Source organism: Labrus mixtus, chromosome 7, assembly GCF_963584025.1.
Source record: "Labrus mixtus chromosome 7, fLabMix1.1, whole genome shotgun sequence".
NCBI lineage: Eukaryota > Metazoa > Chordata > Actinopteri > Labriformes > Labridae > Labrus > Labrus mixtus.
In genome coordinates, this window is record NC_083618.1 from 8,730,145 (window position 1) to 8,742,302 (window position 12,158).

Below are 12,158 nucleotides of genomic sequence, written 5' to 3' on the forward strand. Positions count from 1 at the left end.
GGGCGGGGTTTGGTAGTAATGATTGACAAGACCGTTTGGCAAATCAAGATGTTGTGTCAGTCAGAAAGGTCCAATAGATTTCAACGTTGACCAAGTGGGCGTGACTACAGGTATCACTTCCGTTGATTTTCCCTAGTAACCCACATGGAAACCGATCCGACTGTGTTTTGAGTTTCGGCGCCGATTGAGGCGGTGAAAGAAATCAGAGACATATAGGGCATATTGTTAAACATAGATCTGCTTCACAATTTTACATTTATACATTTGTAAGTAAGCTCAACCATGAAGATCGAGGAGGTAAAGAGTACCACGAAAACTCAGCGAATCGCCTCACACAGTCATGTGAAAGGACTCGGGCTAGACGAGGCCGGGAATGCTAAACAGTCAGCGTGTGGGCTCGTCGGCCAGGAGGCTGCCAGAGAGGTAGTGTTGCCTTTTCACCACAACAACTTATTGATATATGCTTTGATGCAATGGCTTTGGTAGGCTTGGTATTTGTTTGGTAGAAACATTTAGCTGGCGCAGGTGCATCGTAGAGCTAAATGATATCCGCTATGTGGTGTCGCTGTTTCACACTCCGGGTCATGGAGAAAGTCCAATCGAAGAAGAAGAAGAAGGCACTTTCATTCATATCACTTATTACGTTAAATGATGGATTTACTTCTTGTACAATAATAGTATAGTAATAGAAAAATGGAATCAAACAACAATACACATTGTAATATATAAGAGGGAAAAGCGCCACAGATTGACAGTAAAGGAAGACATGTAGGTTTGTCTGCATGCTGTTAGGGAAACTTAATGTGTAACATTCATAGCACATGCCGTTGAAAGTGTGCCATCTAACAAATGTGAAGTGTTTTAAACAAGGGAGACTAGATTAAGTTTTTTTTTAGTATAATATGAACAGATTTGCAGATTGAGAAAGGGACATTATTATTATTCTTACAACTCATTGTGCTTTACCTGTATTTCACTTTCCTGACATCTTACTACTGTATGTACATATATCTTCTTCACTCTGCAGGCCTGTGGCATCATTGTTGAACTGATCCGTTCAAAGAAGATGGCAGGAAGGGCAGTGTTACTGGCAGGGCCGCCTGGTACAGGAAAAGTAAGTGTGTAGAGCTCATGCACTTGAAAATCAGTTGTACAACTTAAAACTATACATATATATATATATATATATATATATATATATATATATAGCTCATGCTGTTGCAGAATATATCTTAACAAATGATTTTCCATCTCCTCTCTTTTAGACTGCCCTTGCCTTGGCCTTAGCACAGGAGTTGGGAAACAAGGTGCCTTTCTGCCCCATGGTTGGCAGCGAAGTCTACTCATCAGAGATTAAAAAAACAGAAGTACTTATGGAGAATTTCAGGAGAGCCATCGGTGAGTGTCGTCTACATCTTACTGCGTTTGATTTGCCTGATTAAAAGAAATACTTAAGTCATTACACACAAGCTACAAGTGACAATGTGACAATTACAGTTAGAGCAAAAGAAAGAAAATGCTAAAATGAAGGAAACATGCAGGTTTAAAACAATTAAGCAAGAACAATTTGTATGACTACATACCCCTAGGTCTAAATAAGATTTGTAGCTTTAGTTCCTCATCTCTTGGTGTAAAAGCACCTGATATGTTCAGTTTAGTCCTGGGGGGGGATCATTAGGCAGGTAGAATAAGGTGGACTGTGAGCTCCATTGTCATGAGATGAAAGGCTACACTCCACAGTGGATTCATGAGAATGTTTGTTGAGAAGGACGGAAGACTGGGTACCTACTGCTGACGGTACCTGTCGCAAGGCAGGAAATGGAGCACACACAGAGAGGAGAGGTGGTCTTCAGCACCTTTGCTCCTCCCCTAAAGAAAATCCACTGAATTTTGAATTGTCAACACTCTCTTGATAAGAATGCTGGGACAGACAGTCCCCTGCCTTTAAGCTTCGCTTTTTGACCCTCACCGCAGCGGATCAGCCACCTGTGGGCTGGACGCTGCATGAAAGGGGAACAAGAGTGAGATCAAGTTACACAAGATGCTGCCAACACATTTCATGTGCACACGCATGCTCGGATTTGTAATATAAAAAATAGATTTTTCAATAGACTGAAGGAGACGAGGGAAATAGTTGATACAGCAATATAAAGGCCTGATTGAGCTCTCAGTACTCTCTCTGCCCACATACAGGACTGCGTATCAAAGAAACAAAGGAGGTGTATGAAGGAGAGGTGACGGAGCTGACCCCCTGTGAGACGGAGAATCCCATGGGTGGCTACGGAAAAACTATCAGCCATGTCATCATCGGTCTGAAGACGGGCAAAGGCACAAAGCAGCTCAAGGTCAGACTCAGAGCTTTGTTTCCCCCATCCTCTGTCATTTGTCCTACATGTAACACACTGAGCTGTAATTGTAATGATGATGGAAATTGTATCAAGAAAAAGCTAATAAGTGCACCTCATGTTTTTTTTTATAATGCATGTCATTTTATTTCCATCTGCATCCTGATTGTGTCAAGATGCAAACCTGCAAAACAAATATTTTAAGTTGACTGTGCTCTAACAAAACTGATAGAAAAGGACCAATGTCCTTCTTATACATGTCTTCTCTTTTTCTCAGCTGGACCCCAGTATTTATGAGAGTCTTCAGAAAGAGCGTGTGGAAGTGGGAGACGTCATCTACATTGAGGCCAACAGTGGAGCGGTCAAGGTGAAGCTAATTAGTTTCATGGACTATAAAAAATGTTTCAGATTCTTTTCACCCAAACAGAGTTTGATAAGACATATTAAGAGCTTGATATCTCCTACACAAGCTCAAAAACGAAATGTTTATAAAAGGGCAAATTATTAGGTCACTCCAAAGTTGAGTGTTTTGTGGCTTGCTGCATGCCCTCCGTAGTCCTTCATGGTGGCGCTCTTTCATCGTCTTTAGTTCTGCATGAAAGCTCTTCTGCATTTCTACTGTACTCTGGAATGAGCCTCTGTCATTACCACAGCTCTTTATGCTCCCTCTATCTCTCCATCTCCCACAATGCCTCTTTTCCAGCAGCAGGTCTTGTGGTCTGTGTTGATAGGCAAAGATGACAGTTCCTTTAATCAGTGCAGGTGGGCCAGAGGCTGAGGGTAGGCCATAGTCAGAGGGCTGGACGACACATTTGTTACTGTTGACAGCTGGATCATGAGCTGCCTTCTGAAACTCTTTCATCCCTCAGCTACTTGCCCTCCTCTCTGTGCTGGGCTGGCTCCGGGTTCAGACACACACACACACACCTGCTCATCCATCCTGTTGCTTTTACTTTTACAACAGCCTTTACTGTTGGGACAAGCAACGTGAGACATTCACTTCACAGAAGATTTTTCAGTTAATATTAAAACCAACGTTGGTGTTATTCTGTCTTTGCAGAGACAAGGTCGCTGTGACACATTTGCTACAGAGTTTGACCTGGAGGCAGAGGAGTATGTTCCCCTGCCCAAAGGGGATGTCCACAAAAAGAAGGAGATAGTCCAAGATGTCACACTGCATGATCTGGATGTTGCAAATGCAAGACCTCAGGTATGCAACACTAAACCTCCTGTTTGTTGATATCAGGGCAGTGACTTCCAAACAGATTGCCAGACTACGAAGGTAAATATATTTTTAGATAATATCTACATTTGCTCTCAGGGAGGCCAGGACATCCTCTCCATGATGGGACAACTGATGAAGCCCAAAAAGACAGAGATTACAGGTAGATAAAACACCTTCAACACACTATGGCTGCAACATTAGTTAACCTGGTTCATTCACCACCTTCATACAGCAGCCAATTTCCCTCCATATCACGTCCAGGAGGAGGAAGCCAAATGCTGTAGTCAAAATCATATTAGATAGAATGTCTTTATTGTCATTTATACAATTGTACAACAAAATTATTAAGCTTTACCTTAAAGTGCACACACATACAGGCATCCATAGCTAAAAAAAAAAACTCTCATTCAGGTAAGATGCGGCAATGTATGGTAGAAGTATTTACTACATGTAGTTTAAAAAAAGTATCTATTTATATATTGCTGGATAGCAAATACTATCAACATGGGGAATTTTTTTCAAAATTGTGTCCTGCATCTTCTTAAAAGTCTTAAATATTGTCAAACTAAGTCTTGAATTTGGTTTGATTGGTCTTAATTTTCTTCCAGGCTTGCATGGGGTTACATTTAAACTGTTACATTAAAAAAAAAGGTGTTAAATGTATTGAGTGTGATGTGGATTAACCCTGCTCTTTTTCTGGTTTGTGCATGTCTGGTCTGGTGCTGGTGACACGACTTGGTGTCCTAGCACACCATCATAGCAGTGCTAATAAAGCTGTACCGTTGAATATGATGACACGTTGATTATTCGTGAGCATGTCTCTCCTGTTTTAGATAAACTGCGTACCGAGATCAACAAGGTGGTGAACCGCTACATTGACCAAGGCGTAGCTGAGCTCGTACCGGGTGTGTTGTTTGTGGACGAGGTGCACATGCTGGACATCGAGTGCTTCACTTACCTCCATCGAGCACTCGAGAGCACCATTGCCCCCATCGTTGTGTTCGCCTCAAACAGGGGAAACTGTTTAGTCAGGTTGGATGACTAACATATCTTTGTTTATGAGCGAGATGATCTTTAAAGATTTACAAAAGAGAAGTGTTTTTTCTTTTCTTTCTAAGATGTACGATTTGTGGTGTATTTAATGTCCTGTAGGGGGACAGAAGACATCAGCTCTCCACATGGGATTCCTCTGGACCTGCTGGATAGAGTCATGATCATCCGCACCATGTTGTACACACCACAGGAGATGAAGCAGGTGAGCCCGAACATCTGAACATCTGCATGGTGGACGTATTCATCTGTGCGTGTGTCGCTTATAATTATGTGGTTTGTAGATCATCAAGATTCGTGCTCAGACTGAGGGGATTACTATCAGCGAGGAAGCTCTCGCACATCTGGCGGAAATCGGCACCAAGACCACCCTCAGGTACAGATACAGCTGTTTATCACTTTTCTGTGAGAAATGAGCCTTATATTACATGTCAGTGGATTAAGTGCACTTTGTTAACAGACCGAAAAGGGAAAAAAATATGAAAGGGTAATACAAGACTATTATTCTTAAAGGATTACAATCAGGGTCCTCTCACTCTTCCCTCAGTGTTAAACTGTATTTGTGTCTTCTATTTCCCTCCAGGTACGCTGTGCAGCTGCTTACACCAGCCAGTCTACTAGGCCGTGTTCAGGGCAAAGAGTCGGTGGAGAGGGAGCAGGTAGAGGAAATCAACGAGCTGTTCTACGATGCCAAGTCTTCTGCTAAAATCCTGCAAGATCAACATAACAAATTTATGAAATAGAGTTGGCTTTCTATGTCGGGCTTGGGTTCTCAGCCACTTGTTACATGGTTCACGTTGATTCTTTTTTCTTTTTTCTCCATCTCTACTCTCTCTAATGCGGCTCATTCAAGTTTCTCTGCATCACTTACTGTTAGTTTTGTTGTAATAAATTTTACGTTTTATTTGTTCAGCTTGTGAATGAAATCTTTTGAATAAAAAGAAAAAATGCAAAGTTGTTTTTATTTTCCATCCATCCATTTTCTTTAAATAGCGGTTGGGGGGGGGTGCAGCATGTCAAGCAAGTTAGTGTTCTTGAAGAAATGACTTTCCTCACTTAAACAAAAATGGACGCATCCCATATATGGACTTTTTTGTTGATTATGAAAATTGGGTGGGGTCTTCTTTTTTATATTCAAAAATATACAAGATAGTTAAATGCTGCTTTTTTTTCTCCCCCAATTATTTTACTATTGCTGTAAAACTGGCAGAAATTGCAACTTTTCCAAAAAGGAATCTCTTGTAAAAAATGTTAAAGAATTCTATGAAAAAAAAATTGTCTGATTTTTATTTTTTTAAATGTAACCAGGAAAACCTCATTGAGATTAACAATCACATTTACAATTGACCATTCAGTACAATACAAAAATTCTGTATTAAAATAGTGAAATACCAGCCGTGTATTCTTCAATTACTAAAACTCTAATATTTTTTCATGGACTGGAGAACAGCTGGAACACAACACACCCCTAATGAGGAAAAGGTGTTATCTCACACGGCCAAAGGTCCGCTTCTACTTCTTGGTTGGTTTAGCCGAGCGAGTGTTCAAAGCTGTCTCCGCCCCTGACTTTCCTCGACTGAACACTGAGGGAGCCGCTTTACCCATTTTCTCTGTGAAATAAGAAAAACAACAATGACTCTGTTGTGAGGCAGTGAGACAATTTATGTAATGGTAGTCTCTGTAAACACACACGGCTTGAGGAAAAACACTGACATGCATCTCCCATCACTTAAACCCTTCCTTCCTTTGTATATGGAGTGGAAACTTGTGCATCATGGGAAACGCCCCTCACTCAAACTCACTGCCATAACATGTCTGCAGCTTTACCCTATACTGAAAACAAGAGGCTGTTCCCTTTCAGTTTCCTCTGTAAGACTGGTGTCAAATCAGATTTTTATGTGTGTGTGAACTCACCGCAGTCCTCCATCACTTCAAACGTCTTGCTTTTCGCAGGCCCACTCAACCCTAGTTTGTTCTTTCCTTCAGTAAGGTCCTCTTCTCTCATCTCAGGACGCTGCATTGGCTCAGTTTCTTCTTGACCCAGCTGGAGGGTAGTAAAAAGTTAGTCACAACTCTTATGATCTCTTGTTTTTCATGTTTGCATCCAATAACACAAACTCTTTTTTAAACAGACTTACTTGAGACATGTTTGGTCAGCAGTGGGAGGTTTTCTGTAACAAAAAAAGAGTCTCCTCTCTGTACAGCTAGCTTTCTTTGCTTTAATAGGTCTACACTCAGATACAGACACAGCCAAGCGGTGATTCACCAGTGGACAATAAATCTGATTCCTCAGAGTTATAAACGACGCAATGGCAGTTCAGGCTCCTCCTCGTTCCTGCCTCTGGTTTCTCTCAGGGTCTGCTGTCTTCCCTGCTGCTTCATTAGAACACTTTCAGATTGCTGCATACTTGCAAACACCTTCGAAGGTTTATCATGAATGTCTTTCATGTATCATTTTGTTTCCTCTTATATTCATACCAATATTTCCCAACAGCACTCTTCAGAAATCAAGGCAAATTGTTCTCAAAGTTCAAAAGATATGATTCAAAATACAAGCAGATGTCTGTTTAAGGCATCGAACTTTACAACATGCCTGAGTCTCGTACAATTATATGTAAGAAAAGGAACAAAGAGGGAACAAACATTTTCCCAATCTTTTAAAGCTATCCCCACCCCTTCCGTCTGCTTTTCTATAAAAACATCATTTAGCCCCCAAGGGACCCTAAATAATGTGGTTACTTTCCCAGACTAAACAACAAGAAGCAAATCCAGGATTTGCATTAACACGTTGAATACCCACTAAAGATAAACCTTAGCTCCCATTAAGGACATTTTGACATAAAGCTTATCATTCAGAGTGTGAAAGCTCTAATCTGGACAGTGCAGACTTTCTGAGTATACATTTGTTATTATAAGAAATTATTAGAAACATTTTAGACTGTGAGTAACATAACTGAAAAACTTAAAGTCAGGATGTACCAACAAAGAATTCAGCTGTTTCTCAACCGTACCTAAAACAAACGCTATATATAAGACGACAATATTTGGAGTTCTTCCGGGCACATCTAACTTGGAGGAGACCCCAGGGTAGACTCAGAGCTTGCTGGCTTGAGAACACGAGAATCTCCCAGGAGGAGCTAGAAAATGTTGATGGGGAGAGGGTCGTCTGCAACTTGCTTAGCCTGCTGCCAACGCAACAAGGGCCTGGATAAGTGGAAGAAAACTGATGGATGGACATCAAACATTGACAAATATGAATCGATCAGATTCATTCATATTTTGCACAGGAAACAATGAAATTAGTATTTGTAAGTTAAAGTCACGTTAAAAAAGGATGATTTGGGCGGCATCAGCTCAGTCTGCAGGGACTTGGGTTGGGAACTGGAGGGTAGCCGATTCAAGTCCAGGTGCGGACCAAATCTGGAAATTGGTCTGGTAGCTGGAGAGGTGCCAGTTCACCTCCTGAGCACAGCTGAGGTGCCCTTGAGCAAGGCACAAGTACACTCATGCTGCGCAGACATACTCAAACACACCCATCCAAGAAACTTGTTCCCTCGTTGCTTTGGTATTGTCAGTAATGGTCAATCATGGCTCCTGTTTGTGGTGAAACAGAAGCTTTCTTCCAGTCCAGTTAACACACTCCAAGTCTAATTTAAGTGTGTTTTTTCCTGTATCGGGGCAAGAGCTGAGTCCTCACAAACTGAATGAGCTGAGTCTCTGTGAGAACAACAGTGACAAACACAATGAGGAGACACACTGCTCCTACACTGATGTGCACCAGCCTCAGCAACCAGCCACCGTCACAGCAGAACACACCCTGAAACCAGAGATAAGAGAAGCTCCTGTTACCACCACTGCTTTGCATGAGATTAAACCCAGATTAAAGAGTGTAAAAATGTAGTAAAAACATTGATCTAAATATTGAGATAACACATGAACGGAGAACACTGATTAGTAATTCTTTTGTACCTCAGACAGCGCTGTTACAACAGTGCTGACAGCGAGTGCCAGCAGGAGGAGTGGGGAGGGCAAAAGGCCACGCAGAGGTTTCCACTGAGTGGGCAGAAAGTAGTGATGTATGTAAAGAACACTGTGCATGATGCGGAGGCCCATGTTGAGGCAGTTTGCCAGTATGAAGCCCACCGAGCCAGCCCACCACGTCAGCATGTAGGAGAGGAACAGGAAGGACACAGACAGAGCCAGCATCACCAAGTTATACCTTGGGACAAAACACATTGTCAACATACATGGTGTGTTACAACTGAAGTATTGTATGTGTACATTTTCACTCTTACTTGTCGACCTCTTCTTGGCTCATGGCAGCAAATACAAAGCACTCCGTGACACCGTTTACAGCCAGAAGGAGAACATAGCAGCTGTAGCATCGCAGCAAGGTGGGACCTTAAACAAATCAAAAGGAGCTGTGACTAAAAAGAAAAAAAACACTGAACACAACATAAATAGTCAAATTTACCAAATACAAACACGTAAGTTCTGGCTCACTTACCTGCCCCGCTGCTCAGTAGAGAGCCGCCGTATATATCCAGAGCCAAGTGAGAGAAGGCGTAGCCAAACACAGTGATAATCAGTCCAACCACCAGCACCAGTTTCAGCAGACGCTCCAGGACTTCTGCTGCAATGGCAACCTCTTCCTGTAGACAAAGCAAGAAGTCAAGCCAGCACTGATTCCTTTTTCGAGAAATCCTCCATGTTCGTGTTTGCATCCACGACTCACACCTGTTTCTGACTCCTGGCATCACGTCCTCGCTCCAGAACTTTGGCAAAGAAGATGTAGAAGCTTTCCTCGATAGGCAGGAAGATGAAGCGAGCCACCATTGAGCCCAGATTATTGACGATATCATAAACTCCCTGATCTCCGAAGCTGAGGACGTTCAGGAAGGTCATAACGTAGCGCTCCCCCTCAGTGAGGATCTGCTTCAGGAAGGACTGCTTGAAGAAGCTCCATGTGAGCCGGGCCAGAGTCCAATCAATCAGCGGCTATGAACAGAGAAATAGTAGAGAATCGTTATTATTGTATATCAGCAGATTGTTTTTTATAAAGATAAATCACTGTTAATCATAATTTGATCATCTTACTCTAGTTTATTTTAGTCAATTACCTTTTTGTTTTTCAGTATCATATTTTCGTATCACTTTGATTTGACTGTATTATCTGTTTGTGTTTTATCATCTTATCTATTTCCTCAATTATTTTTTATTTTTCTTGAATTATATTATTTTAATTCTACCCCATGTTTCCTCAGTACAAATGCTTGATAGCTTTTCAGTTCCTAGTGTTATTGAGTCTTTTATTTTTAATACTTTTCATTTTAAACTTGTGCATGAATGGGGGGGGGGGGGGTGTTGCTTACTGCTTTTATAAATTGACTATGTCTGTAAAACACTTAGTGAAACATTTTGTTGAATAAAAAGTTATTTAAAATTAGAGTCTGATTGGTATTCTGATTGAATGCCTAAGAATATATCATCCTGATTTATTACCTCTCCTTTAGCTCTAGAGGGCAACAGATCTCCAACACATTTCAGAGGAAACCCCTTCTTGGCCGCTTCTTGAGAGCCCAAGAAACGGATGAAGTAAACAGCATAGCACAGCACCAGAAATCCTGTGTACACCAGCTAGGATAGAAAAAAAAAAGAAGCTTAAAATAATTTCATACAGAGGCGGTAAATACAGACATAATGATGAGGACATCCGCTCTTTCTTACATGAGCAGCAGAGAAGATGTAAAGGCCCCATTCATGGGCAAACACCACGAGCACCACAGTTATACTGCACTTAGCGATCATTGCGAAGCTCTCAGCAACCACTTTCAGTCGCACAAACATGTGAACTTGAGCCAGGACCCAGAGGGGCTCAGCCAGGAGCTCCTGCACTCCTGACAGGGCAAACAGGACCACTGCAGAGCCGTAGTAAGGAATAGTTTGTTGGTTGGGGAGCTCCAGGAACCACAGCCACACACAGACCAGCAGGGCTGCCCATAACACACCCAGGGGCAACCTGAGAGGGGGAAAAAAGGTAAAACAATGATATGCATCCCCAAGCTTCAAACACACGTTCTGCACTTCAATCATCAAGTCAACTCACGTTAGCCACAGCAGGTTGATAACTTGTCTCCAGCTGTAGTTAGTCCCAGATACTCCACTCAGACAGGCTCTCCGAAACGCTTCTCTGGATAGAAATACTAATGTGGAGTATAGCAGGGTAAGCCTGTATGATAAAGATAGACACACACATTCACATAGCAGCAGAAATGTGTGAAAAGTTCTAGTTTAATGCTCTTTTTTTATTTTTGGTTAGTGGCACACCTCTGCCATCTCAGTCATCTTTACCTGACATTTACAACTCCAATCAGCTCTTTGGACACAAACCGCAGAGTAAATGCATTCAGCAAGAATGTGAGTACACGAAACATCACCTGAAAAAACAAACCTTAACAGAATCAGCATTTTAGTGAATTTTTAAAACACTGTGTTATTAAGGTCTCATGGTTAAACTGTATGTGTTCGTGTACCTGTAGCAACACATTATATGAAGCTAATGTGGACGCATTCTTCAGTACATCCTGAGAACTCATTTTCGACTTCCTCTCACTCGCCGGTACACAAAAGATAGTTTAACTCTATCTGCCTTTTTTTTTTATAAAAAGCAACACCATTGTACTGTGGTGCTGTGAAAGGTGCTACTGTGGCTTCCACAAAAGCAGTAGGAATGTGCGTCTTAATCCATATGAACAAGTGTGGAATCACGTTAGCTTCAGGGGAGATACAAGCTGTGGTATAACACTTCCGTACACAATGCACGAACCACGTTACGCGGTGACGTCAAAGAGATTTGTCTACACTGCTGCGTCGCTAGAGGGCGATGTTAACGAGCTGGCAGCTGCTGGTAAAGTTATAGACTGTGGGTTCAACACTGTTTTTTCCCCCCTTTCATTGTAAATAATCAGTTTATCTCCATTATTATGTAATGGCTCAATATTATATACGTACAAATAATTTATAATATTTAAAAAATACGTTTGTAAATTTTTACCGTTCATTATTCGTCACAATTTACATTTTTTAAAGAGCAAAGTCACCAATTTCATAAATTTTGGGTGGTTTTTCCCCAACTTATTATACATAAATTATATTTACTATATCACTATTTCCTTCTTAACATGCCTATGTCGTCCTGAAACGTGTCATACAATTTTTAAGCATAATAACACTTTTAAAGTTGATTTTACTCATCTAAAGTGAACCAATGTATGGAAGTGTCTTTTGGAATAAACATGAGGTACTTGTGTTAAATTGTTTACCTTAATAATTCATTTGATCCACATATCACTGTTATTACAAGGAAAAGTTAAGGTCATAAAAATATGACACCCTTCATTGTTACCTGACACCTTGCACTAAAGTTAATTTCTAATATGAGTAAATGTTTTAAAAGTTCCTCTTATTTTTGATGTTATCTTTTATGGTATCGGTATAAGGAAGTGAAAAACAACAGTTGTTTAACAATGAGCACATCA

At 41.1% G+C, this 12,158-nt stretch overlaps 3 protein-coding genes across 3 annotated transcripts; 1 reads left to right on the plus strand and 2 right to left on the minus strand.

Moving 5' to 3' along the window:
* Positions 1-125: 125 nt before the first annotated feature.
* Positions 126-5,406, plus strand: ruvbl1 (RuvB-like AAA ATPase 1). The gene is made up of 11 exons (XM_061042552.1): positions 126-423; positions 1,028-1,114; positions 1,266-1,398; positions 2,194-2,345; positions 2,623-2,712; positions 3,406-3,555; positions 3,667-3,730; positions 4,404-4,602; positions 4,723-4,825; positions 4,905-4,996; positions 5,204-5,406. The coding sequence occupies exons 1-11, from the start codon at positions 283-285 to the stop codon at positions 5,361-5,363; spliced, it is 1,371 nt and encodes a 456-aa protein (XP_060898535.1). The 5' UTR covers positions 126-282; the 3' UTR covers positions 5,364-5,406.
* A 162-nt stretch (positions 5,407-5,568) lies between these two features.
* On the minus strand, positions 5,569-7,047 carry mustn1a (musculoskeletal, embryonic nuclear protein 1a). The gene is made up of 3 exons (XM_061042553.1): positions 6,759-7,047; positions 6,535-6,664; positions 5,569-6,230 (listed from the first exon to the last, which is right to left on the minus strand). Exons 1-3 carry the CDS (start codon positions 6,765-6,767, stop codon positions 6,133-6,135), a joined length of 237 nt encoding a protein of 78 aa, XP_060898536.1. The 5' UTR covers positions 6,768-7,047; the 3' UTR covers positions 5,569-6,132.
* A 1,115-nt stretch (positions 7,048-8,162) lies between these two features.
* Positions 8,163-11,443, minus strand: rft1 (RFT1 homolog). The gene is made up of 10 exons (XM_061042550.1): positions 11,154-11,443; positions 10,972-11,057; positions 10,727-10,849; positions 10,348-10,639; positions 10,123-10,257; positions 9,358-9,618; positions 9,128-9,272; positions 8,916-9,021; positions 8,590-8,839; positions 8,163-8,437 (listed from the first exon to the last, which is right to left on the minus strand). Exons 1-10 carry the CDS (start codon positions 11,214-11,216, stop codon positions 8,273-8,275), a joined length of 1,626 nt encoding a protein of 541 aa, XP_060898533.1. The 5' UTR covers positions 11,217-11,443; the 3' UTR covers positions 8,163-8,272.
* Between the last annotated feature and the right edge of the window lie 715 nt (positions 11,444-12,158).

What these genes read in the sequence shown, in the direction of transcription:
- ruvbl1 (XM_061042552.1), top strand. Translation starts at nt 283, where the DNA reads ATGAAGATCGAGGAGGTAAAGAGTACCACGAAAACTCAGCGAATCGCC. An exon ending in GAATTTCAGGAGAGCCATCG is followed by an intron (nt 1,399 to 2,193) that starts GTGAGTGTCGTC and finishes GCCCACATACAG; the next exon opens with GACTGCGTATCAAAGAAACA. An exon ending in GGCACCAAGACCACCCTCAG is followed by an intron (nt 4,997 to 5,203) that starts GTACAGATACAG and finishes ATTTCCCTCCAG; the next exon opens with GTACGCTGTGCAGCTGCTTA.
- mustn1a (XM_061042553.1), bottom strand. An exon ending in TGAAGTGATGGAGGACTGCG is followed by an intron (nt 6,231 to 6,534) that starts GTGAGTTCACAC and finishes CTTATTTCACAG; the next exon opens with AGAAAATGGGTAAAGCGGCT.
- rft1 (XM_061042550.1), bottom strand. Translation starts at nt 11,216, where the DNA reads ATGAGTTCTCAGGATGTACTGAAGAATGCGTCCACATTAGCTTCATAT. An exon ending in ATCAACCTGCTGTGGCTAAC is followed by an intron (nt 10,640 to 10,726) that starts GTGAGTTGACTT and finishes TCCCCCTCTCAG; the next exon opens with GTTGCCCCTGGGTGTGTTAT. An exon ending in TTGTAACAGCGCTGTCTGAG is followed by an intron (nt 8,438 to 8,589) that starts GTACAAAAGAAT and finishes CTCTGGTTTCAG; the next exon opens with GGTGTGTTCTGCTGTGACGG.